This window comes from Castor canadensis, chromosome 12 (genome assembly GCF_047511655.1).
Source record: "Castor canadensis chromosome 12, mCasCan1.hap1v2, whole genome shotgun sequence".
Lineage (NCBI taxonomy): Eukaryota > Metazoa > Chordata > Mammalia > Rodentia > Castoridae > Castor > Castor canadensis.
Window position 1 is genome coordinate 109,068,714 of NC_133397.1, and position 27,054 is coordinate 109,095,767.

Below are 27,054 nucleotides of genomic sequence, written 5' to 3' on the forward strand. Positions count from 1 at the left end.
AAATGGTGCCTCAGATGTTGTTCTGTAGTTGTCTCATCAAAGGGGACGCATAAAGTAGAACAAAACTACACACACACACACACACACACACACACAAACCCCACCAAGTGTCCCAAGTTGAAATGCAGTACAGTTTCAGTAAGTTTTTCAGCATGCAGGTGTAATTCGGTTGTTCTCTCATCAAAGGTAGGGAGAAAAAGAAAAAAAAAAAAAGAGTCTGGAGACAGTTCTGAGAATGGTATCTGTGGCTGTGGCTTGCCTGCCTGCTGCTGTCAGCCTGCTGTCAGCCTGCTGTTGTTGGCAGTGTTGTTTATGCAGATCTCTGGGGTGAGCTTAGCACTCACCTGGCCGCATAGGCTTTGTTTGCTCAGAGTTCTCCTGTGCGCAAGCCTCTGCTACAAGCTTTCCCCTTTCCAAGCACATTGGGAATGGTGTCACTGCACCCGCGTTCTCAGGCCTGCATGTTTATTTACAGTTTATGTGGGAGGTGGGTCTTCCCCCCTCTCCTGTGCAGTTTTCCTCCCACCACCACTTTCAGAAGCTTTCCCACTCGTGATTGCTGGGTGGTGCTGCTGCTCCTGCTGGCCACCATGTTTGTTTACAGTTCACGTGGGAAGTGGGTCTTCCCTCCTCTCCTGTGGGGTTTTCCTCCCTCCTCAACTCTCACAAGCTTTCCCGCCCTGGTTGCTGGGTGCGTGCCCCTGCTCCCACCAGAGCCTATCCAGCCCGCCCAGCTTGTTTATTTACAGTCCCCGGAAGGATTCCCTTCCCCCAATCTTCGGTGCTCAGTGTGCCCCACCCTCTTTCCTGCATGTCTTTATTCTTATTGCTTATTAGTCAGTTTCTCTTTTTTCCCCGAGTGGAGGTCGGTCTGTCCAGGGGGCTACACTGCTCTGGCCCAGGCTTGTCTGTGGGAGTACCACGGTACTGCGAAGCTCACCTGGTCCAAGTCTTCCCAAGCCGTCTGGGCGCGGGCGACTGGCGGCCCCGGGGGCCCTCCTGGTTTCTGTGTCTAACGTGAAGTGGAGATTCTCTGCGCTGGCTAGAGGTGTGGAGGGGTCAAAGTTATGCCTTTTCTCAGTGATTATGCCTGCAGAGTGTGTCCCAGAACTTTGTTAAGTGGCTGCACAGAGATGGAGCTGGGTAAATAGGAAGCAGCCATAAGAAAGCGATCCTCTGTCGTTTAGAGAAATGCAATCTTGCACTCAGTGGTAGAGCATGAATCACAACGCCCTGGGATTGACCCCTGTGTGGAAGTGGAGTATAAATTTACCACAGCAAGACACCACTTAACAAACACCTAGTAGGATATCTCTGATGCACAAGTTGGAACAGTGTTGGCAAGGACATATGGAAGTTAGAACCTTTGTGCATTATTGCTGGGAATGTAAAATGGTGCTGCCTTTGTGGAAAACAGTTCGGTGGCTCCTTAAAGAGTTAAAATGTAGAATTAGTATGTGTCCCAAAAGTTCCTTTCCTACATACTTGTGTGCTCCGAAGAATTGGAAGCAGGGACTCAAACAGATACCTGACAGTGTTTATTGAAGCGTTGTATTCCCCTCCCCTCCCTCTTCTTTGTGTAGTGCTGGGGATAGAACACAGGGTCTTGAGCATGCTAGCCAAGTATTCTACCACTGAGCTGTATCTCCAGCTCCTCATTATTTAAAATAGCCAAAGCGTGGAAGCAATGTAAGTGTCTGTTAACAGATGAATTGGTAAACAGTGTGGTATATGTATAGACATAAAATGGAATATTATTTACTCTTAAAAAGCGCAGAAAAGGCTGGGTTGTGTGATGACACATGCCTGTAATTCTGGCACTCAGGATACTGAGACAGGAGTATGGTGAGTTGGAGGCCATAAGGATACCCTGTCACCCCCAAAATTCTGATAATGTGCTGCAGCATGAATCTTGGAACTTTAAGTGAAATAACTGAGACAGATGAGGACAAATGTGTGATTAAAACTGATATGAAACAAATTTACTTCATAGTGACATAAATTTTTTTTCAGGTGTTGGTACAGGTGTTTGGATTTAGGGCCTTTCTCTTACTAGACAAATGCTCTACCCCTCGTGCAGATTTTTTTATTTAAAAAAATTTTTTTTAAGTGCTAGATCGTGCTTTTATTTAGTTGTTGTCATCGTGTTCTTCCTCCTCTTCTTCTTCCTCTTCTTTTTCCTCTTGTGCTAGAGATCAAGCCCAGGGACTCAGGAATGCTAGGCAAGTGCTCTACCACTGATTTAGAACCTGTCCACAAATTAGACATCAGAGGTTACTAAGGGCTTGGGGAGTGGGAGGAAAGGGGAGTTGTTGATTAATGACTACTGAGTTTGGGATGAGGAAAAGTTTGATAGTGCTGGTGATGATTGGATGCTTGCAAACATTGTGAATGCAATTAACGCCAGACAATTGTATACATTATAGTTTAAATAGCAGATATTGCTGGGTGGGTATGGTGGTGTTGGCCTCTAGGCTCAGCTTGAGAGGGTGAGGCAGGAGTATCTCTTGAGCTCAGGAGTTTGAGGACTGCATGGGCAATGTAGCCAGACCTTGTTTCAAACAAAAAGCAAATATTTTTTACACATATTGCATACCATTAAAATGTGCTAAGTTTTATTTCCCTTGTAGAGATTTTTAAATCATGTCTTAAAATGTTTTCTATTACATATTTAAATATCAGTTGATCCCTACTTTTCATGGAGATATATTTGCAGTACTGGGGTTTGAATTGAAGGCCTCACATTTGCTAGGCAGGCACTCTACCTCTTGAACATTCTGCCAAAAAATATCCACTCTTTTTTGCGTTGGATATTTTTGAGAGAAGGTTTCTCATAATTATTTTCCTGAGCTGGCCTTGAACCTCCACCATCCTGATTTTTGCCTCCTGAGTAGCTGGGATTATAGGTTTGAGCCAGGATTATAAATTTGAGCCACTGGTTCATGAACTTTTTTTTTTGATCATTGTGGGTATGAACCCAGGGCCCAATGGTGAGGCAAGTGCTCTACCATTGAGCTATACTCACAGCCCCAGGATTCTGTGTTATGGAATTCACCAAATCAGTAAAGTTTATTTGTATCCCCAGTATTAGTAGTTGCATTGTTTTTGTATAGTCTCCCAGTATTAGTAGTTGCATTGTTTTTGTATAGTCTCCATGGGCTTGGGCAGAGTATCAAAAATTTTGACATGCCTGATTCACATATTTCCAGGTGAGGCTGAGCAAAGCAGTATCATCTCTTGTATTAACTGTGTCCTTGTTGAGGTTTATTTAGTGCCATGTTATTCTCGTTTTTATGCCCTTTTTTGGGTGATTTTACTGTTTAAAATGGCTTCCATCTGTAAAGCTGAAGTGCTCTCTAGTGTTCTTAAGTATACTAAATATGTTTTTATGGAGAAAGTGTTAGAGAAGTTTCATTTAGGCAGGAGCTTACAGTATTTTGATTTCTGTATTAACAAGCCAACAATATTAAAATACCTTTAAACATAAATGCTCGGCAGAGCAATATATATTGATTAGTTGATGAAAACGGTGTGACCAGAGACTTGAAAAACCTAGTCCTCTTTTTTGTCTAGGAACAGTACAGTATTTGTTAATTTACTATTAGCAAGCAAATTCAAAGACTATTATAACACTGAATAATAAGAGTTGGTCCTATGTCAAACAATAATTTCTCTTACGTAAATGGAAGCACTTCTCTGAAGTCTTTTTGATCTGATACTAATATAGCCATTCTTTAAAAAAAACAAAAAGACCTTAGGGTTGAGGGTGCAACCCAGTGGTATAGTACATGTCTTGCATGCACAAGGCCATGGGTTCAATCCCCAGCACTGCAGAAACTACCAGCTAACCAACCTTAATTGGGGATTGGGGATATAGCTCAGTGGTACAGCACCTGCTTGCTTACCATACCCGAGGCCCTGGGTTTGATCCCTGGCATTGCAGATAAAAACACTTAAACCTTTAATTGTCATAATTCCCAAATAGTAGTTCGCACATTTGAAGTATACTGTTTGTTAGTTTTGAGTATATTCACTGAATTGTGCAACCATCAACACAGTCAATTTTAGAACATTTTTATTGCTTGCAAAAGAAGCTTCTCATTAGTGGTCGCAAAAGAAACTGTACCCATTTGTTTATCCCAAGACCTGCTAGACCTATGCAACTGCTAATCTACATCTCTATAATTTTCCTGTTCTACACATTTCTTATAAATGGAATATTGTGTTTGTTTCAAGATTCATCCCTGTCACACATGTGTCAGTACTTTATTCTGTTTAGTTCTGAATAATATTCCATATTATAGCTGTACCACATCTAACCGTTCGTCAGTTGGTGGACATTTGAGTTGTTTCTTTTTTGGCTCATGTAATAATGCTGCTATGAATATTGTGTATAGGTTTTTGTGTGAACATGTTTTGAATTTGACAGTTTAGGTTTCCCTGTCTGTTCTTTTTCAATAATATTCTTAGTCCCTTAAACATCTTTGGAGCGCCATTATTACTCCTTTCATAAATAGTATAGCCACTTTCTTATGGTTGCTATTTGCCTGATAATTTTTTTCCACCCTTCCACTTTGAACTTACTTGCATGTCTGAGTTTAAGTTGTGTTTCCTGCAGACAGCATATAGTTGAATCTTGTTTTGTTTTTAATCCAGTCTTAAAATGTCTGCTTGCTTTTTTTTGTGCTGGCCGTTGAACCCATGTCCTTGTACATGCTAGGCTACCTCTGAGCTATATCCCCAAGTGCCAGTGTCTGCCTTTTGACTGGATTGTATAGTCCATTCACATTTATAGTTGGATTTATACCTGTCAGTTTGTTTTTTCTTATGCTCATCTAGTTCATCTGTTCTTCCATTACTACCTCCTTTTATGATACTGATATTCCTCACTCCCAGGACTGTCAGTTGTTATTTAATGATTTTTGTTCAGTGACTTGGCTGGACCATTTTAGTGAATGCTGTTTTATAGTATAAGGTAAAGCTTTTTTTTTTTTTTTTTTTTGGTTACTATTTGATCTCTGTTAAGCTCTCTGCCTCTGTTGGCATCATATCTAGCAGTTCTGCTCTACTAATCTGATTACTCTGTTCTTGACAGTTCCCTAGAATATACATTTCCTCACAATATGTTATGATTACCCATTCTTCTCCCCCACCCATAGGAACCCTAGGAGGTTTCTTTTTGTGAATTTTCCCCTTGGTTCTGTCTTATAAACTGATGTGCTTGTGGTTTAGCTTGTTCTCATGGAGCCTATCATCTTTACTTAATTATTTACCACTAAAATTTCCTGTTCATAAGAGTGCCTTTCTGCTCTTCCTAAATGGTCTGAGAAGTAGGAGACTTTTTCCCCCCAGTAATTAGTTTAAAAAGTGATGGAGGTTTTAATAGATCTCCTTTATTTAAGACCCACCATGAGGGTTGGAGGTGTGGCTCAAGTGGAAGAGTGCCTGTGAAGCAAGCCTAAGTCCCTGAGTTCAAACCCTAGTACTGCCAAAAGAAAAAAAAGGACATAGCAGTGGGAATATTGAGGAGTTCTTTAGGCCCTGACATTTTGCATATTATAGGTGTGAAATTATAGAATCATGATGTACTAGGAGCTGGGAATGTAGCTTAGTTATAGAGCACTTGCTTAGCATATTTGAGACCTGGGTTCGATCCCCAACACTGCAGGAGTGAGTCACTGAACTTAACACTTTTAGTAGTAAGTCACAGTTGTATAGAAGGCAGCGTTAGGCGATTTTTTTTTTCCATTGCTTTGTAGCTGTGGCCTTTGCTTTATGAAAAGTCGAATGTTGATGGTATTGCTCCCTGATGAATTGTTTTCCTCTGACTTATCTAGATTTGATTTACCTTGTGTTTATCCTTTTTGGGGTTCTTTCAGCGTTTTCAATGTATAGATCAATGTAGTTCATCATTTTGATATTTTCTGTCATTACTTTTTTTCAAATATTTTCCCTGCTGCTTTCCTCTTACATCCAGTGACTTCTGTTACACTCATATTGGGATCCTTGACCTTGTCCCGCTAGTATCTGTAGATCTGCCCATTTCTCTTCAGTCTTCTTTCTTTTTGTATTTTGGATTGCATAATTTTATTTTATGTGTTTATACATTTATTTAAGTCTGTTATTGAGCCCATATATGTGAAACTTTTATCTTGGATATTATACTATTTATCTGTGTGGGTTTGTATAGTTTCTAGTTCTCTTTGGAAAACTTACTTGTTGAGGCACTGCCATTGTATTTTATCTTCCTCATTTTTTTTGTTGGGTAAGGGTGCTAGGGATTGAACCCAGGGCTTCAGGCATGTCTTAGCATACTCTATCAGTGAACTACACCCCTGTCCTTAGGTCCCTTTTATTCCTTGAAAATACTTATAATAGCTCCTTTGAAATCTTTGTATTCAGTCTCACTTGGCCTTTAGTTTTTGCAGGGCTTTCTGGGCCTCTTTTTTATACATGCAGGTTCCTAGGTATATGTATTATGAGAGTTTATCTTAGCTCTTCTGTTACTCCCACTTCATGTGGGAGTTCTTTGTATTAATTTTGTGGTTAATCTGCTGCTTGCTACCTCTTTCTGTTCTTTCCAAACTGAGATGCTAAGTTATGGCTGGCAAAATTTCTGTTTTTGCACTATCCTTGTCCTCCATTTGATCCTGTTCCATACAGTAGGAATACTGCTGTTTTTATGGTCAGCTCCATTCTAGTGAATCTACTGATTTCCGGAACATACTCTGGCAGTAAGAATAGGGCCATTGGCATTCTTCAACAAAAAGACCAGTGCCTCCCTCTGTTTTTACTTGAAACTTTAGCAGCTTTTGTAGACTGAGCACTTCTCATTTTGTCTGTAACAGTTGATTACCAGTAGTCTTGAGTTAGCTTGAGTTAGGGTTTTGTTTTTTCTCTTCAAAGCTGCGCATTGAATCCAGGGCTTTATGTGTGCAAGCACTGTACCACCAAACAACATCCTAAGCCTTAGTGCTTTTTGTTTGTCTTAATTTGAGACAGGGTTTTCTTTTTTGTGTGTATGATACTGGGATTCGAACTCAGGACTTCACACTTGCTGGGCAGTGTTCTCCCTCTTGAGCCATTCCACCAGCCCAAGACAGGGTCTCACTTTGTAGCCCACACTGTCATGCAACTGGTAAGCCTCCTGTCTTAGTCTCTTGAGTGCTGAATTGTAGGTGTTTGCCACTACTCCTGGCTTTTTTTTTTTTTTTGACAAGTGCATGGTTTTATACTTTGGGGAGAGGATTTGTTTTTCCTTGTGCCCTTATTGGAAGTTGGTCGGTTATTTTTTTCTTCTCTACATTCATTTTGTTGATTATTTTTCAGTGCTGGGGATCAATCCTAGGGCCTTGCACATGCTAGTCAAGTACTCTACCATTCAGCTAGACATCCAGTTTTAATTATCTTTTTAATTTAAATTACCTTAAAAAATAAGGTAATAATAAATTACCTTTGGTGGATGTGTTCCAAGATCTCCCTTGAATACCTGAAACAACAGATGGTATATAGACTTCTTGTGAACTCAGAAGAACTTTTCTGAGTTGACTGCCTCCTTTTTCTTTTATATACCTTCCTATGGTAAAGTTTAACTTAACAATAAGGCATAATAAGAGATTAACGGCAATAACCAACAATAAAATAAGACCAGCAATAAGCAATAATAAATAAGACCAACTATATGCAGCTATTCCTTGTTAATCACTCAGGATTATTTCCAGGACCCCTTGTTGATACTAGAATCCTGGTATGCTCAAATTCCCTATATAGATTACTTATAATACCCAGTACTATAAATGCTGTGTAAAAATTTTTAATCTATTTTGTGGAGGGAATAATGTCAAAAAAAATTGTTTACATATGTTCAGTACAGTTCTTTTTCTGAATATTTTCTTTTTGTACTTTTTTTTTTTTTTTGTAGTACTGTGGTTTGAACTACAAACTACTGTTTGAGCCACACCTCCTGCCTTTTTCTGAGTACTTGCAATCTGCGGTTTATTGAATCTAATAATGTACAGTCTCTGATATGGGAGGCCTGTTGTAATGAAATAAAAGTTATGTGAATGTGGTCTGTTTCTTTCCCTCTCTCAAGATACCTTATTCTGTATTTACTTTTCCCATAATGTTTTAAGATTGTATAATGCCTATGTGTCGAGATATAATAATGATGTATGCAGAATGGCATGTAACTTAAAATTTCATGAATTGTTTATTTCTGCAGCTGATAATACTTTTGGACCATGGTTGACTGTAGGTAACTAAAACTGTAGATAGTGAATCTGTGAATAAGTTGGGGGACTGCTGTCACTACATACAAATCCAGCCCCTTTTGGAGCTATATAACTCTGTGTTAGTGCCTTAACCTTGTAGTCATAGTTTCCCATTTATAATATGGGGATATTAATAGTACCAGTCTCATAGACTATTATGGAGGTTATCTATGTGAATATATGTAAAATGTGACATGTGCTACATAACAATCAGTCAGACTGGGATGATAGTCCCATAAAATTATAATGGAGGTGAAAAAACTCTTGTAGCCAAAGTCACCTTACATAACCCATTACTCACATGTTTGTGATGATGCTGGTGTAATCGTACCACTGTTGTATAAAAATTTTACACATAAACTTACTGTACATTAAATGTATAATAGGCTATACTATGTAGATTTGTGTAAGTGTACTCCATAATGTTTGCACAATGACAAAATTGTACCATGCCACATTTCTCAGAGCATTTTAAGTGATGCATAACTCTACTTAAAAAAATCTGAGCTTTTACTATATTATTGTTTGTCTCAAAGATTTTAGGGTATTATTATAACTCAGTTTTCTGTAATAATGGGGCCGATGCTGCATCTGCACTGTCTAGAGTGATCCCAGCATACATGTGGCTACTGAGCACTTGCCAAGTGGCTGTGTTACTAATGAACTAAATTGTTAATTAAATTTTGGACACTAAAAAGATGGCTGTAAGTGAGCAATTGCCATGGTATAGAACACTGCATTTTGAGAAAATGTAGGATGCTAAGATGTTAAGATTAGTTGTCCTTTACATGTGGTTTCAGTTTTTATGCTTTTAGGTACTTATGGTCAGCTTGGCCCAAAAATATTAAATGGAAAACTGCAGAAATAAACAATTCATAAGGATATTATGTGTTGTTCTTTGTATGACATTTACCTCAGTTTATTTCATTATGTAGGCAGTATCAACTTGTCAACAAGGGTGGCAGTTTTTATGCTTTTAGTTATTTATGTCAGCTGGACCCAAAAATACTAACTGGAAAAAATAATTCATAAGGAGTATATTGTGTGTTGTGAGCATGCCATTTACTTCAGTTTGTTTCCTTATGTAGGCAATGTCAAGAAATACCATCACGAGAGTGGTGAGTACAGTACACTAAGACATTTTGAGAGTGAAGACTGCGTTCATATAACTTACTGCAGTATGTTGTTGCAATTTTTCTATTAGTAGTTGTTAATCTCTTACTGTGCCTAATTTCTAAGTTAAACTTTGTTATAGGTATATATATATGGAAAAAAATTGTACATACAGGATTTTGTACTGTCAGTGATTTCAGACATCGATTGGGAGTCTTGGGAAGTATCCTGTAATTGTGTGGGGGGAGTGGCTGACTTCCAGATCTATGCTGTTGATTATTTTGCTGTACTGCCTCTTTGATAAATGATGCCTGACTTTGATTAAAAAGTTTTTAGTGTCTTTAATACTATTTGATTTTTTGGTAACTTCATATTTAAGTTGTTTGCTTTCTTAGTACATTAATAATGTCTGAATTTTACTACATCTATTTATACAGCTCTATAGTTTTCTCCTTTAGTTGTTTTGGTATTACTATTTTGTTAAACTTTGTTCTGTTGAATAATCTTTGAATTCCTGATATAAACCTTATTTGATCATATAAACTGTTTTCATATTGCCAAGAGACTTGTTACTATTTCATTTGAAAATGTACAGTAGTCTGAAGTTTTCTTTTGCATTATTTTTGTCAAGTTTTACTATTAAGCAATGTTTGGTTATGAATAATGGATTGAGATTTTCTCATTTTCATTCTTTTGTTTTAGATTAGCTTTTGTAATGGAATGCTGGTGTGTTCTATGTTTACACTGTGTAAAATCATTTAGACCTGTTTTTAAAAAATTTCACATCAGACGAGTAATGTGCTGATGTCATAACAAGGTTTGAGGGAAGTACACGTCACAATGGCGTGAACATCCAGTCGTCATGCTTATGAACAAAAAGAATTTTTTTAAATGGCAGCACTTTTTAAATGTTTGTACACTAATATATCTATTCAAGTTTTCTTCTTGGTTTTCTCCTCCACCTGTGCTGAGACTCACACTCAAGCCCTGGCCTGCTAGGCAAACACTCTCTACTAGTGAGTTGCATCCTCAGCCCCTTGTTTTGCTTTTGATAAATCATCTTTTACAAGGAATTTGTTCATTTGTCGTAGATTGTAACATTTCTTGCTTTAGATTACAAGTAGTAGTGTGTGCTGATACAGATTTAGTAAAATTGTTTTAAATTCTTTTGTGTTACTTTCTCCTTTTTCATTCTGACTTCTATATATAAATCTTTATCTTCATTACATTCCTGAATGTGTATGTTACTTTTTTCTCAAAGACAATTCATTTTTATTTCATGAGTTTTTTCCTCATTTTGGTTTTTGGTAATATATATTTTACCTTTTACAATTAATTATGTTTTCATATTTTCTCAGGGAAAAAACTAAGTTCTAGTTTAGTTTTTTTTTTTTTTTTTTAATTTAAGGCTATATGTAGCAGTAACAGCATTGGGTATGAAATGTTTCTGTTCAGGTTTTTTTGAGATAGCTTCTAATTCTAGTTTGGAGTTCCAGCTGGATTTGATTTTCCGTTTGTATTGTATGTAGTAACTTTTTTATTTTTACTTTGTAAAAATTTTAGTTTCATTCATTTATATTTAGGATATGAACTATAAAAATCAGTACCTTTTGAATTGGAAGGTTTTTTTCTTATTTATTTTTGGTAGCTGAAGACAAGATCGTATTTTGTAAGTCTTTGCAGATATGCCAAAGAATGTATGTTTCCTATGTATGTGTTTCTATGAATATATGAATAGCTCTTTAATTATCTGTATCTATTTTTTTAACTTCACTTGAAACGTGAACTGAAGTCTGTAGTTTTATTGTCACAGTTTCCTTTCATTTGAATAGTTTTTCCTGTTACTAGTTGCTTTTATTTCCAGATTTGTGTTCTTTTAAAACTATGTTCATACCATTTTTCCTTTGACATAGTTAGTGGTATTTTATTTTTATTACATTAAACATTTACATTTAGCCAGACATGATGATACTTGCCTGGGACTGTAATTCAGGAGGCTGAGGAGTGAGAATCCTGAGTGCGAGGCCAGCCTGAGCTACATTCTGACACCCTGTCTCAAAAAACAAACAAACCAAAAATTATGTTTAATATATTCTTTATTTGCAATTTCTGCTGCTTTTATTTTTTTTCCTAGTCATTTATAATTTTGGTTTTACTTCCTGTATCTGTTTTGCTTGCCCTTACTTCTTTAAAGATCTCACTGTACTAACTTCTGGCTTGTTTACAGTAGACCCTTGGTGTATAGTTCCAAGGAGATCACCATTGAGGGAAAACCATGGATGTTCCAGATGCATCGAGTTCAGTGTTGTACTGCGGATGCTTAATTCATTTGTCCCATAACATTGCCCAACTTTTGCTAAAGACATGGTGTCTTCCAACAAATCTCAGATTTTCAGTTTATCACTTCAATTGAACACATTAGCTTTTACTTTCCTTTTTGGGCACATCTGCTTTTGGGGAGTCAGATTTTCAGGAAATTAATGGCAGGAAAACAGTAGATCACACAGATTTCAACATAATGGCTGATAACTGAGAGCTTTTCTGTGTCACCTGAGCTGAGAATTAAACATTTTTATCTTTGAAATTTCATTCATTTGTTCACTTGTTCATTCATTCTGAGGTGCTGGGTATTGAATTCAGGATCTCGTGCTTGCTAGGTAGGTGCTCTGTCACTGAAACCACACTTCCAGCCCTTTTTGCTATAGTTATTTTTTGAATAGGGTCTCTTGTTTTTGCCAAGGCCAGCCTGGACCATGATTCTCCTGATTATGCCTCCCCATGTAGGTGGGATGATAGGTGTGTGCTTCCACGCCCAGCTGTTAGTTAGTTGAGATTGATTCTTACTAACTTTTTACCCAGGCTGGCCTCAAATCGTAACCCTTCTGATCTCTACCTCCCAAGTACCTGGGAGCTTGAGCACTGTACCCGGCCTTTTGACCACTCTTGGTCACAACCATATGTAATAAATCCATGAATAAGATGGACATACTGCAGTTTCTTATGAGAGGTCTGTTACTGTTCTCTTTGTTCCTAAGTATGTAATGTATATTCCTTGTGCCCTTAAGGCTTTACTTTTTTTTTTTGTATTTCTTTTAAGGCTTTACTTTTATTAATGTTTTTTGGCAGGTTGATTATGGTGTGCTTTTGCATGGTTTTATCTAGAGATGTTATTTTCTGGGATTATTGATATTCTTACATGCTAGAATTGTAGTTTTTATTAAAGTTGGATAAGTTGGCCATTAGTTGTTAAAATATTTTTATGATCCCTTTTCATCTCCTCTCCTTTTATTACTTCCATTATAGCCATACTTCAGAGGTATTGTTGGTTCCATGTTTGACTGTTGCAATAAAGCGAGTCAGACAAACTTTTTAGTTTCTCAGCACATGTGAAGATTTATATTATATTAAGTGTATTATAGCATTATGCCTAAACAAATGTACATTCTTTAAGTAAAAATTAGTTTTTTAGACTGGGGTTGCAGCTCAGTGGTAGAGCACTTGCCTAGTATGCATGAGGCCTTGAGATTGATCCCCAGTAATGCAAAATAACAAGAAAACTGTATTCCTAAAACATGCTAACAGTCATCTGAGCCTTTATCCAGTTACAATCTTTTTCTTTTTTTTGCTGGTTATAGGGCCTTTTGTTGATGGCTAGTGGCTGATCAGAGTGGTAATTGCTGAAGAACAGGGCAGCAGTGGCAATTTCTTTAAAAAGGACAAGTTCACTTACATCAGCTGACTTTCCCTTTCTTTGTAATATGTGAACTTTAAAAATTGGTGTCAGGAGGCATATTTGAGTCCAGGAGTTCAAGACCACCCTAGTCAACATAGTGGAGACTCAATTTCAGAAACAATTCGTAAAAAAAATTTTAGAGCCAGTCCTCTTAAACCTTGCTACTGCTTCATCAGTTAAGTTTATATCCTTTGTTGTTATTCCAACAGTGTTCACAACATCTTCACTGGGAGTAGCTTCCATCTTAAAAAAAAATCACTTTGCTTATCAGTAAGAGTCTTCTATCTGGACTTGTTGGCACATGCCTGTAATCCCAGGGTTTGGGAGGCTGAGGCAGAAGGATTGCCACTTCGAGGCCAGCCTGGGCTATGTAGTGAGACCCTGCCTCAAAGAAAAAAAAGTCTACTCATTCATCCACTCAGGCACATCTTTAGGTTCTACTTCTAATTATACTTTACTCCTTACTTCACACATCAGTACTTCCTTCCCTCATAGAGGTCTTGAACCCATCAGGAGCCATCCATAAGTATTGGAATCAATTTCTTCTAAATTCCTGTTACTTTGCCCTCCTCCCATGTTCTTTTTTTGAGACAGGTTCTCACTATGTAGCTGAGGCCAGCCTGGAACTCTTAAGTAGCCCAGGCTGGCCTCAAACTCAAGAATCTTTTTAACCTCGGACTTCCAAGTGCTGGAATTAGAGGCATGTTATCACCATGCCCAGCTATGAATGGTTAATGGCATCAGAATGGTGAATCCTTCCCAGAAAGGTTTCAGTTTACTCTGCCCAGATCTGTAAAAGCAATCCCTATCTATGGTAGCTTTAACCTTATGAAGTGTGTTTAATTCTAAGACTTTCCCTAAGTTTTACCAGATTATTCTTCATGTATTTTGAAGGTGTTTGTCAGGTGCACATATGGTTGTAATTGTATCTTCCTTATAATTGATATTTTTATCATTATAAAACATTCATTTTTGTCTCTACTTATTTTTGTGTAAAGGTTTATTTTATCTGTTATTAGTGTAGTAATTTCAACTCTTTTGGAAGCACTGTTTTTGTGACTTCTGCCTTAACTTTCGCTCCTATGTGGCTTTGTTCTAAAGTGTATCTCTTGTAAAGAGTACAGTACACCCTTGATGTTCGCAGGTATATGGTTCCAGAGAGAGCCGTTGAGGAGAAACCAGAAATGCTCGGGACGCTCAGGATGCGTAGTTTAAAAACAGCTGATGTAACATGGACTGACTGATAGCTTCTCCGCATCAACTGAGCTGCATAATGTGCAAGCAGAAATTGGCTAAACTGTGGAATAAATCTGGGAGTAGTTAATCTTTCTTACCTGTTCTCACCATTTTCATTGGAGCATTTAATTCCTGTTTAGTGTTATTGATTGGAGATTTATGTTGGTTGCTTTGTTTGCTTGTTTACTGTCTACCTTTTGAATGTTTTGTCCTTATTTGCTTTCTTTTGTGTTAAATAGATTTTGTAGTGTATCATTTTAATTACTTTGTTGGTTTTTTTTTTTTTTTTAAGATGAGTCTCACTATGTAGCTTATACTGGCCTTGAACTTGAGAGCCTCCTGCCTCAACCTCCCAAGTGCTGGGGTTGCAGGCATGTGCCACTGTGCTTGGTGCCACTGTGCCTGGTACCCTTTGTTGATCTTTTCACTATAATTTTTGGGTTACTTTCTTACTCATTGCATTAAGGATTTTAATAATTATCTTGTTTATCACAGTTTACTTGACTTTACCAACTTCATTAAAGCACAGAAATTTTGCTCCAGTATGACTCTCTTCTTACACTTTGTGCTATTATTGCTATATAGTACATCAGATGTCTTACCCAGCAATATTTGTGTTATAGTTATTGCTTTGTACATGCTTACGGGTTTTGTTTGTTTTTTTAACTCAGGGCTTCCTGCTTGTAAGGCAGGCACTTTACTGCTTGAGCTATACCTCCAGCCTGCGTGCATACAGTTTTTAAGAGGAGTTAATGAAGAAAGAAAAAGATATATTTACAGTCTTTTACATTAACTTGCATATAGTAGTTTTTTTTTTTTTGTTTTTTTTTTTTTTGTGGTACTGGGGTTTGAACTCATAGCCTACACCTTGAGCCACTCCACCAGCCCTTTTTCGTGACAGGTTTTTCCGAGATAGGTTCTACTGAACTATTTGTGCTGCCTTCAAATCTTGATCTCCCTGATCTCTGCCTCCTAAGTAGCTAGGATTACAGATGTGAGTCACCAGCACCCGGGTATCCTCCCCTCCTTCATAGACTTTTAATGGGTTTCTTTATTCTGTCTTCACACATGCGTATAAAGTACTTCCATCATCTACCACCTGGCATCCTCTCTTTTCTTCCTTCCTCTTGCTACCGATTTCCCCCCAATTCCTGTTTTGTTTTATTTTTGTTTTAAGGTCTAGATTTCGAATATGAGAGAAAATATGCCATATTTGTGTTTCTGAGTTTGGGTTATTTCATTTAACATCATCTCCAGTTCCACCCTGCAGACAACATAATTGTGTGTGACATTTTCTTTATCCCTTCATTAGTTGTTGGGCATCTAGGTTGATTTCATAGCTTGGCTATTGCGACTATGCTGCTATAAACACGGGTGTGCAGGTATCTGTATTGTATGTTGACTTTCATTCCTTTAGGTATATACCCAGGTATTTATAGCTAGATCATATGCTAGTTGTGCTTTTTTTTTTTTTTAAGTTTTTTTTTTTTTGAGAAAACTCCAAATTCCATGGTGGCTGCGCTAATTTACGTTCCCACCAACAGTGGTGTCTCCCCCCCATCCTAGCCAGCATTTCTTGATGATAGCCGTAAGATTGGGGTGGAATGGAATCTCCCTGTAGTTTTGATTTGCATTTCTTTGCCATTTGTACTTCTTTTGAGAACTATCCAGTTCATTTGCCCATTTATTAGTTGGATTATTCTTTAGTATTTTTTTGAGCTCTTTATATATCTGGATATTAATCCTTTGATGAATAGCTGGAAGAGATTTTTTTCCCCTCATTCTGTAGGTTGTCTCTTCAGTCTGATAATTATTTGTTTTGATATGCAGAAGCTTTCCAGTTTGATCTTTATCCCATTTGTCAGTTCTTATTCTTATTTCTTCAGCAGTTGGAGTCCTATACAGAAAGTTGTGCCTATGTCTTTTTTCTCTTTAAGTGTTTTCCTGTAACAGTTGCAGTTTCAGGCCTTACGTTAAGTTCTTCCCATTTTGTTGTTGTTTTACTTGGGTCATACCCCCAGCCCAGGTCTTTCTGTTCACTGTGATAGGATTCTAGTTTCAGTTTTCTACATGTGGATATCCAGTTTTCCCAGCACTATTCATTGAAGATGCTGATTTACCTTTGTGGTTTATTTCTTTCTCTTTATTCCATTGCTCTATTTTTGTGTGTGTTTGTGTGTGCTAGTACCATGCTGTTTTTGTTAGTCTGGCTCTGTAGTATAATTTGAAGTCAGATATTGTGATACCTCATGCATTGTTCTTTTTGCTCAGGATTGCTTTGTCAATTCAGGGTCTTTTATGTGTCTGTATGAATTTTAGGATTTATTTGTCTTATTTCTGTAAAGATTGACAATGGGATTTTGACGGGGCTTGTCTTGAATCTATAGATAGCTTTCGGTAGTGCAGCCATTTTCACAATATTAAGTCTGTGGACCCATGAAGATGGGAGGTCTTTCTATTTTCTAGTGTCTTCAGTTTCTTGAATGTTTTGAAGTTTTCACTGTAAAGGTCTTTCACCAGACCTAGGTATTTTTTTTTTTCAATTGTGAATGAGCTCATTTTCTACAGGTTGGATGGATATAGAAATTTTTTTTGTCAGATTTTTTCTTTTTACCACTTTGAATCATATCATACCGCTGCCTTCTCATCTCTTATTTCTGACAGGTTTACTGTTAATCATATTATTCCCTTGGACATTATGAGTCATTTTTTTCCTCCTCTTACAAAATTTCTTGTCTTTGACTTTTAACAGCTTAACTGTAACTGAGTGTTTCTTTAAAAGATAAGCTCATCTCATTACTTTTTGTTTGCCTGCATGCTAGGCTTTTCATTTTTTTTTAAAGATTATGTCTACATATGTGTCAACATTATTTTTGTTTTGTTTTTTTTAAGATGGGATCTTGCTATTTACCTAGGCTGGTCTTGAACTCCTAGACTGAAGTCATCCTCCTGTCTTAGTCTGTCTTGAGTGCTAAGATCACAGGTATTGTGCCACAGGACCTAGTTAGTAAAATCTTTTTGTTTTTATAATTTGTTCTTCCTGTCATGGCCAGAGTACACAATTAAAGTTTTTTTTTTTTTTTTTTTTTTTTAAATAGGTTCAAGACTCAGGCTAAAAGGAGGAAGAGAGAATCAAATCCTCTCTTCTAGGAATTTATTTACTTATTTATTTTTGGCAGTGCTGGCATTTGAACTCAGGGTCTCATGCTTGCTAGGACAGTTAAAATTTTGTGTACATGGGGAAACAATTTTACTTTTTCTACTTTTATGTTAAATTCTATTCATGGGGCTGGAGGAGTGGCCTAGTGGTAGAATGCTTGTCTGCCTTGCATGCATTAGGCTATGGGTCCTTTTTCCCAGGACCGCATGGAAAAAAATGTGGCAGGCATAGTGGTGTATGACTGTAATCCCAGTTCTCTGGAATTGGAGGCAAGAGGATTGCAAGTTTGAGGCCAGCTAGAGGTACATAGTGAGACTCTGTGTAAAAAAAAGATTACGTGCACAGACTCAGCTTTGGGGTCAGATGCACTTTGGGTTTTTTTGGGGTTTTTTTTGTGGTGCTGGGGATTGAAACCAGGGCCTCATGCATGCTAGGCAAGTGCTGTACACTGAGCTATATCCCATAAATGATCAAATTTTAGAAGGGCAAAATTGTACTGAAATTTATGACACAGTTTGTGCTGGTTTACTGTAATCAAATGCCTTACTATTTCTGCATCAAGTATTTATACTACACAGGGTAACTAAAGATATAAATAACTTTATGCCAGCTCATTAAGTGTGTTTTGGAGCCAATCATGAGAATTTTCTGTATTTCAGAAATTGGATAAGGAGATGCTAGCTTGATGACCACTGAGATTTCATTTTGATGACATTTTGATGCATTTTCATTTATTTTTGCTTTTTGTTTGTGGCTACAATCCCTGTTTGTTGCATTTAATTTAGACAGTTTGTAGATTATAGCCTTCATTGTTGCATAATCTTATTTGTTCTATTTAATGCTTTTTGACTTGACTTGAATTTAGATTTATTATATATATTTTTAATTGAGACATAATATTTGTTCCTATTTGTGAGTATAGTACCATAATTTGGTATGTGTATACAATGTGTAATGAATCAGGATAACATTTCCATCTCCTAAAATACTGATGGTTTGTATGCATTGGAACTTTCATGCTCTTCTATTTTGAAATGCATCATAAATTATTTTAGACTGTTACCTACTGTTCTGTAGAACACCAGAACTCATTCCTCTTATCTACCTGTTTTTCATTTCCCATTATCTATCCTCTCAATTTCACCTCTTCCGCACCTCCCCTTTTCAGTGTCTAGTGATCACTGTTCCATTCTCTTCTGTAAATAGTTTTTTTCAGCTGCCACAAATGAGTGAAAACACATGCTATTTGTCTTTCTGTGTCTGGCTTATTTCAGTTAATGTAATGTTCTCTTTTTTAGGGGGTTGTGGGGGAAGTGGGACTGGAGTTGGAACTTAGCGCTTGGTGCTTGTATGGAAGGTACTCTAGCCCCTGTGATGTCCTCACGTTCTTTGCATGTTGCCACAAATGACAAGGATTTTTTTTTGTTTTTTTATGGCTGAATAATAAATATTCTATGGTGCTTGTGTACCACATTTTCTTTATTCATTTATCTATGGATGGACTCTTTAATTGGTTTCAGACCTTAGCTATTGTGACTAGTGCTACAGTAAACACAGGAGTGCAGGTATCTATCTAGCATGCTGTTTCATTTCCTTTGGATAGATGCCCAGTACTGGGATAGCTAGATCAAAAAGTAGTTCCACTTTTAGTTTTTTTTTCCTTTTGTTTTTTTTTTTTTTTTGAGATAGTCTTACTATATAGGTCATGTTGGCCTTGAACTCATTGTATACCCCTAGCTGACCCTTCCCTTAGCCTTTTGAGTGCTGGGATTGCAGGTGTATAACACCATGCCCAGATATTTTAGTTTTTTATACTGTTTTCTGTAATAGCTATACTAATCTTTTTTCCCACCAACAATGTATTAGAGTTCCTCTTTTGCTTTCTTACTAGTATTTGCTCATTATGGCTTTGATTTGCATTTCTCTGTTGATTAGCAGTATTGACATTTTTTTCATATGCTTGGCCATTTGTATATCTTTTGAGAAATGTTTATTCAGATCATCTGTCAATTTTATGTACTTAATATATATATTTACTTATTAATTGTGCTGGGGATTGAACCCAGGGCTTTGTGCCTGCTAGGCCAGCATTGTAGCACAATGAGAGCTACATCCTTAGCTCTCATTTGCCATTTGTAAATTGGATTATTACTGTCATTATTTGCTGTTGAGTTGTCTGCCTTTCTTATATATTCTGATTTTTGTGTGTGTGTGTGTGTGTGTGTGTGTGACTGAAGTTTGAACTCAGGGCTTTACACTTGTTAAGCAGGTGGTGCTCTGCCACTTGAACCATACCTCCAGTCCATTTTGCTTTGGTTATTTTGGAGATGAGATCTCACAAACTATTTGCCCATGCAGGCCTTGAACTGTGATCCTTCCAATCTCAGCCTCCCGAATAGCTAGGATTACAGGTATATTCTGAATATTAATCCCTTGCCAAACGGCTAGTTTGGTAATATTTTCTCCCGTTCCGAAGGCTGTCTATCCATTCTTGTTTTTTTTGTAATTTTAATTGCATTTCTCTACGATTTTTTAGTTCTGTTTTTATTCTTTTTTTTTTAAGTAGCCTCAAGTTTTCTATTGTTTCTTCATCAGTTCTGCCTCAGTAGAAGCCTGTTTGTTCTCCTTCAAGTTACTGAATCTCCTTAAATGGGATGTATTTGATATTTGCTTATTCATGAGCATGGTTCCCTTTACAGGATCAAGTTTGGGCCTAATGGTGTGGTTATTGGTCAGTGGTGAACCAACAGGTCATGGAAGACACAATACACTTTATTTTAGCTGTCCTGTACTGAATGCTTTTCGGATTAAATGTCTTACCCCAAAGAGTAGCAGAGTCTCACCCTCACTATTCTCTGCTCAGCTAGTACAAATGGGGTTGTAGAAGTAGACCTCTCTTGATCCTTTCATGACTAAGTCTGTTAGTGCAGAATTGAGATAACCTAAAGGAAGCAGTGAATAAGCAGATGCACTGTATCCAGGCAGCCATGGAATCCTGGACTTTTATCATCATGGCCGTAGGCTCCCTTGGGCCTTTATAGTTGCATACCTCTTTCCCCCATGAAGAGAAAAAAGAAAACCTAGTTGCATGCAAGTCAACTCATACAAGCACACGTGTACATGCAGACCAAAGTCCTCTGTCCTGTGACTGTATACCACTAAGACTCAGAATCCCCATAGCTTGGATTTGAGTGCTTCAAAAAACATTTGGAAGTTCCTGGTTCTGTGATACTGTTTCCACCTGGTTTAGTAAAAAATTATTTCTATTCTAGGTCAATAAACTTTCTGTAAAGGACCAGATATAGTTTTGTTTCCTCAACAAAGATTTCAGATATTAATAAAAAAAAAAGGGAACAGGTAGTAACTATTTTAGTCTTTGTGAACCATATACAATTGCTGTAACTTTTTCCTTCTTCATTTCTTCTCTTAAACTATAAAAAGTCATTAAGTTGTTGGCTGAATTATTTTACTGTTTAGAATTGCATTTTTAAAACAGCTGGCAGGCTATAACCTACCCATATCACCAATTGAAAAATATGTTAATTTTCTACACAAGTGTTTCCCATAGTGTAAAAAGTTGGGTACATTATTTTAAATGCTTAGTATTGGAAATACATCACTATATTCAATAACAAACTGACTCATAATTTTCTGATTGTGTAAGGTTTTTAAATTTTAATGTGGAAACTGGTAAATATTTTAAGAATATAAGAAACCTGCCAGCCTAGCCTAGGCAAAAGTGAGAGACCCTTTGAGAGAAATTAACTAAAAGCAAAAGAACTGAGCATGACTCAAGTAGTAGAGTGCTTACCCAGTGAATTTCAGAGATCCTACATAGAATTCCCAGTACTGTCTCCACCATGAAAAGAGTACAGGAAGCTTTAAAAGTACCAAGAAGAATTAGATATTAATACTTAATGCTTTTCCTAAATATATTTTATTGTGTTTGTTATCAGTGTCAGATTTTATATGATTGGGTGGTTTCATGCTTAGTGATAAAATTGACTTGTGGAAATGTGCTAGATACCTTCACAGTCCAAATATAAATTACTATGTTATATTTTGTAGGAGTTAAGTCATTTTGTTTATAAATTAGCTGTTGTAGTTATTTTCTGTATAATAGCTCCAGTTTTCCCCTGTATAAAGCAGTATTCATCTTTATTCTGCCTTTCTTGGCAAGTTATTCTGTCTCTTTCCTTCTCTTCATTGCCAGCTCTTTTGTCACAATGAACATTTCACATTTTGACCTCCCTATACTCTTGTTAACACTGCTATTACTTACATTGTTATAAAAGTTCAGTAGGAAATGATCAATGACCTTTTGCTTCAGAATCTAGCTGTTGTTGTTATTTGTATTCTTCCCTCTCAGAAAATACATACTACTTTGTAGCTTGCTATTGTTACGTGCACATAGGGTAAAGTAGAGATTAATAGGAGATAGGTTTGTGGTAGAGAGAGACTTTAACCTTAAAAATGGTTGTACCTTTAAAGTTTGGAGCCGTTCAAAGACAGTCCTGAGAGGAAAGTTTATAGCCATGAGTGCATATATTAAAAAGACGGAAAGATCTCAAATCAGTGACCTAATGATACATCTCAAACTCCTGGAAAAACAAGAACAAGCAAATCCCAAAACAAATAGAAGGAGAGAAATAATAAAAATAAGAGCTGAAATCAATGAAATAGAAACCAAAAAAACCGTACAAAGAATTCATGAAACAAAAAGTTGGTTCTTTGAAAAATAAACAAGATTGACAGACCCCTGGCAAACCTAACTAAAATGAGGAGGGGAAAAAACCCAAATTAGTAGAATCAGGACTGCAAAAGGGGAGATAAAAACAAAACACCATGAAAGTCCAGGAAATCATCAGACTACTTCAAGAACCTATATTCAAATAAATTGGAAAATCTTAAAGAAATGGACAGATTTCTAGACACATATGGTCATCCAAAACTGAACCAAGAGGATATTAATCACCTGAATACATCTATAACACAAAATGAAATTGAAGCCACAACCAACAGTCTCCCCAAAATGAAAAGTCCAGGACCTGATGGATTCTCTGCTGAATTCTATCAGATCTTTAGAGAAGAACTGATACCAACCCTCCTTATCAGTGTTCCATGAAATAGAACACTGTGCCTAACACATTTTATGAAGCCAGTATTACACTTATCCCAAAACCAGGCAAAGACACCTCCAAAAAGGAGAACTATAGGCCAATCTCCTTAATGAACACTGATGCAAAAATCCTCCATAAAATAATGGCAAACCGAATTCAACAACACATCAAAAACATCACTCATGACCAAGTAGGCTTCATCCCAGGAATGCAAGGGTGGTTCAACATACGAAAATCAATAAATGTAATAAACCACATTAACAGAAGCAAAGACAAAAACCACTTGAGCATCTCAATAGATGCAGAAAAAGGCTTCGACAAGATCCAACACCACTTCATGATAAAAGCTCTAAGAAAACTAGGAATAGAAGGAAAGTACCTCAACATTATAAAAGCTATATATGACAAACCTACAGTCAGCATTATACTTAACTGTGAAAAACTGAAACCATTCCTTCTAAAATCAGGAACCAGACAAGGATGCCCACTATCTCCACTCCTATTCAACATAGTACTGGAATTCCTAGCCAGAGCAATTAGGCAAGAAGAAGGAATAAAAGGAATACAAATAGGTAAAGAAACTCAAAATATCCCTATTTGCAGATGACCTGATCCTATACCTTAAAGACCCAAAAAACTCTACTCAGAAGCTTCTAGACATCATCAATAGCTATAGCAAGGTAGCAGGATATAAAATCAACATAGAAAAGTCATTAGCATTTCTATACACTAACAATGAGCAAACGGAAAAAGAATGTATGAAAACAATTCCATTGACAATAGCCTCAAAAAAAATCAAATACCTAAGTGTAAATCTAACAAAACATGCGAATGACCTCTACAAGGAAAACTATACACTTCTGAAGAAAGAGACAGAGGAAGATATAGAAAGTGGAGAGATCTCCCATGCTCATGGATTGGTAGAATCAACATAGTAAAAATGTCTGTACTCCCAAAAGTAATCTACATGTTTAATGCAGTTCCCACCAAAATCCCAATGACATTCATCAAAGAGATTGAAAAGTCTACTGTTAAATTTATATGGAAACACAAGAGGCCACAAATAGCCAAGGCAATACTCAGTCAAAAGAACAACGCTGGAAGTATCACAATACCCGACTTCAAACTATATTACAAAGCAATTTAACAATAAAAACAGCATGGTACTGGCACAAAAACAGACATGAAGACCAGTGGAACAGAATATTGGACCCAGATATGAAGCCACACAACTATAACCAACTTAGCATTGACAAAGGCGCTAAAATATATGATGGAGAAAAGACAGCCTCTTCAACAAAAACTGCTGGGAAAACTGGTTAGCAGTCTGCAAAAAAACTGAAACTAGATCCATGTTTATCACCCTATACCAATACTAACTCCCAATGGATCAAGGATCTTATTATGACCCCAAACTCTAAAGTTGGTACAGGAAAGAGTAGGAAATACTTTGAAATTAATAGGTACAGTCAAGAACTTTCTCAATGGAACCCCAGCAGCTCAGCAACTAAGAGATAGCATAGATAAGTGGAACTTGATAAAACTAAAAAGCTTCTGCTCAACAAAAGAAATAATCTCTAAACTGAAGAGACCACCCACAGAGTGGGAGAAAATATTTGCCAGCTACACATCAGACAAATGACTGATAACCAGAATATATAGGGAACTCAAAAACTAAATTCTCCCAAAATTAATGAACCAATAAAGAAATGGGCAAGTGAACTACACAGAACTTTCTTAAAAGAAGAAATTCAAATAGCCAAAAAACACATGAAAAAATGCTCACCATCTCTAGCAATAAAGGAAATGCAAATTAAAACCACAATAGGATTCCACCTCACCCCTGTTAGAATAGCCATCATTAGCAACACCACTAACAACAGGTGTTGGCGAGGATGTGGGGAAAAAGGAACCCTCTTACACTGCTGGTGGAAATGTAAACTAGTATAACCGCTCTGGAAAAAAATTTGGAGGCTACTTAAAAAGCTAAACATTGATCTACCATTTGATCCAGCAATACCACTCTTGGGGATAAACCCAAAAGACTGTGACACAGGTTACTCCAGAGGCACCTGCACACCCATGTTTATTGCAGCACTATTCACAATAGCCAAGTTATGGAAACAGCCAATATGCCCCACTACTGATGAATGGGTTAAGAAAATGTGGTACTTACACATAATGGAGTTTTACTCAACCATGAAGAAGAATGAAATGTTATCATTCACAGGTAAATGGATGGAATTGGAGAACATCATTCTGAGTGAGGTTAGCCTGGCCCAAAAGACCAAAAATCGTATGTTCTCCCTCATGTGGACATTAGATCAAGGGCAAACACAACAAGGAGATTGGACTTTGATCACATGATAAAGTGAGAGCACACAAGGGAGGGGTGAGGATAGGTAAGACACCCAAAAAACTAGATAGCATTTGTTCCCCTCAATGCAGAGAAACTAAAGTAGATACCTTAAAAGCAACTGAGGCCAATAGGAGAAGGAGACCAGGAACTAGAGAAAAGGTGAGATCAAGAAGAATTAACCTAGAAGGTAACACACACGCACAGGATATTAATGTGAGTCAACTCCCTGTATTAGCTATTCTTATGTCAACTAGCAAAAACCCTTGTTCCTTCCTATTATTGCTCATACTCTCTCTTCAACAAAATTAGAGGTAATGGCAAAATAGTTTCTGTCTGGTAGCGAGGGGTAAGGGGGGTAAGGGAGGGGGCTGGGGGGGCGGTAAAGGAGGGGGTGGGGGGAGGGGGGAGAAATTACCCAAACATTGTATGCACATTTGAATTTTAAAAATTATATCTAAGTTAAAAAAAATAAAAGTTTGGACCTGTTGATACCACCTGACAATCTTATTTTTTCCAGCTTTTTGTATTCCCAAGATATTTTTTCTTTTTGGTGAGAATTGAACCCAGGGCCTGTTCATGCTAGGCAAACACTGAACTATATCCCCATCCCAAGGGTACTATTGTTGAAACTGTTCTTCCTCAGCAATAATAACTACATTTCAGATTTGAATTTTTTACATTTTTTTGTGGTTCTCCCCATTCTCTTCAGTTCCAGAACTATGTTAGTTAAACATGATCAATCCAAAACCTACTCATTATGTAATGGTAAAACACCTTCCTCATATTGAATAATTGTGTAATTTTTCATGAATTAACCACAACAGAAACTTGAGAATCATCTAGAATTTCTGACATATTATTTTGGCATAATTTCTGCTTCTACACCATTGTGCTGTCATTTAATAAGTCCATTTGATTCTGCCTTATCTCTGATCTGCCATATTTATATTATGACTTAACTCTCTTTATGTTGTTATTAATACACCAATAGAAATTAGATAGAAAATTAGAAATATCGTTCAGCATAGTTCTTCATGAGTAGTGTTCTATAGATCCTCACATCTTGTTTTCAGACTCGGGCTCCTCTTTCCCCCATTGATATCAGCATATGTCTTTGAGAATGCTTATGCTTCCTGGTTTCTGAATCCAGTTTCCTCACCTTTAAAGTGGGGACAGTGATTGAAATACTCTAACAAGGGTCTTAGGCCAACTAAGTGAGCTAACCAGATACATTTTATATTAAAATTCTTACATCAATGCAAATTTAGATGAAATTCGATCATGATTGGCTCCTCTCTTCATCACAGCCCTGATTCTCAAATGGGTAGGTTCAAATTCTTGAGTGAGGGGCAGAAGTGCATAGTAGAACAAGGTTGGAGTGGGAAACATCAGACAGGGGACACTGACAAGAGTTTCTATATCCTCACTAGTTTTATAAGCCAGTTTTTGTGACTCAAGCTAAAAATATAGCACCATCTAATTATTAGAATTCTTGCTTAGACTTTGCCTCTTCCTCCTTTTCTCCTTCCCTCCATGCTTATTGCATGACAGGCAGACACTATACCACTGAGTTATATATCCAGCCCCAGTATTGAGTTTTCTTGCTTCAAACATAGAAAGCCATAGAATGCCTTTCCCTTTCTTTACGTCCTTCAACAAAAGTATTCTTTCAGGTAGGTATTGTAAATTTTATATTAACTTTCTCAGTATTTTTACATATGTAATTATGTGTGTATATAGATACCTTCTGCTTTTATAGCTGCCTATTCCTTTTTTAAAAATTTTGAACTTTGTACATGTTGTTCTCAGTTTCCATCTGTTTCTTCTCTTCCTTTTTTAGTTGAGTTTGGAGGTTCTTAAGACTGACATTGATAATGATGATCTGGGAGATGGAAAAACTTATATTCATGTTTGTATTTCATTACACTGAAAGGATACAGATTAAAATTAGCAGAGAGAAAAGGTACATGGTGTGAAGTCCAAGAGAAAGTAGATGGCAAGCTTCTAGGCTTTCCTTTCCAGTGTAGTTGAACAGTGAGATAATCCTCCCAGGGACAATACTG

At 37.0% G+C, this 27,054-nt stretch overlaps 1 protein-coding gene and 1 non-coding gene across 5 annotated transcripts in view; one reads left to right on the forward strand and one right to left on the reverse strand.

Moving 5' to 3' along the window:
* Trim33 (tripartite motif containing 33) overlaps positions 1-27,054 on the forward strand; it is a 113,420-nt gene that overhangs the window by 15,580 nt on the left and 70,786 nt on the right. For 2 of the 4 annotated variants that reach the window (XM_074050704.1, XM_074050706.1), the window contains exon 2: positions 9,359-9,388. The exons of the other annotated variants lie outside the window; for them this stretch is intronic. In XM_074050704.1, coding sequence (XP_073906805.1) covers positions 9,359-9,388 — 30 coding nt within the window. The remainder of the gene's footprint in view (positions 1-9,358; positions 9,389-27,054) is intronic. 4 annotated transcript variants of the gene reach the window in all.
* On the reverse strand, positions 10,167-10,266 carry LOC141415340 (small nucleolar RNA U13). Its single transcript, XR_012440314.1, has one exon. It is a non-coding gene; the product is annotated as a small nucleolar RNA U13 (small nucleolar RNA).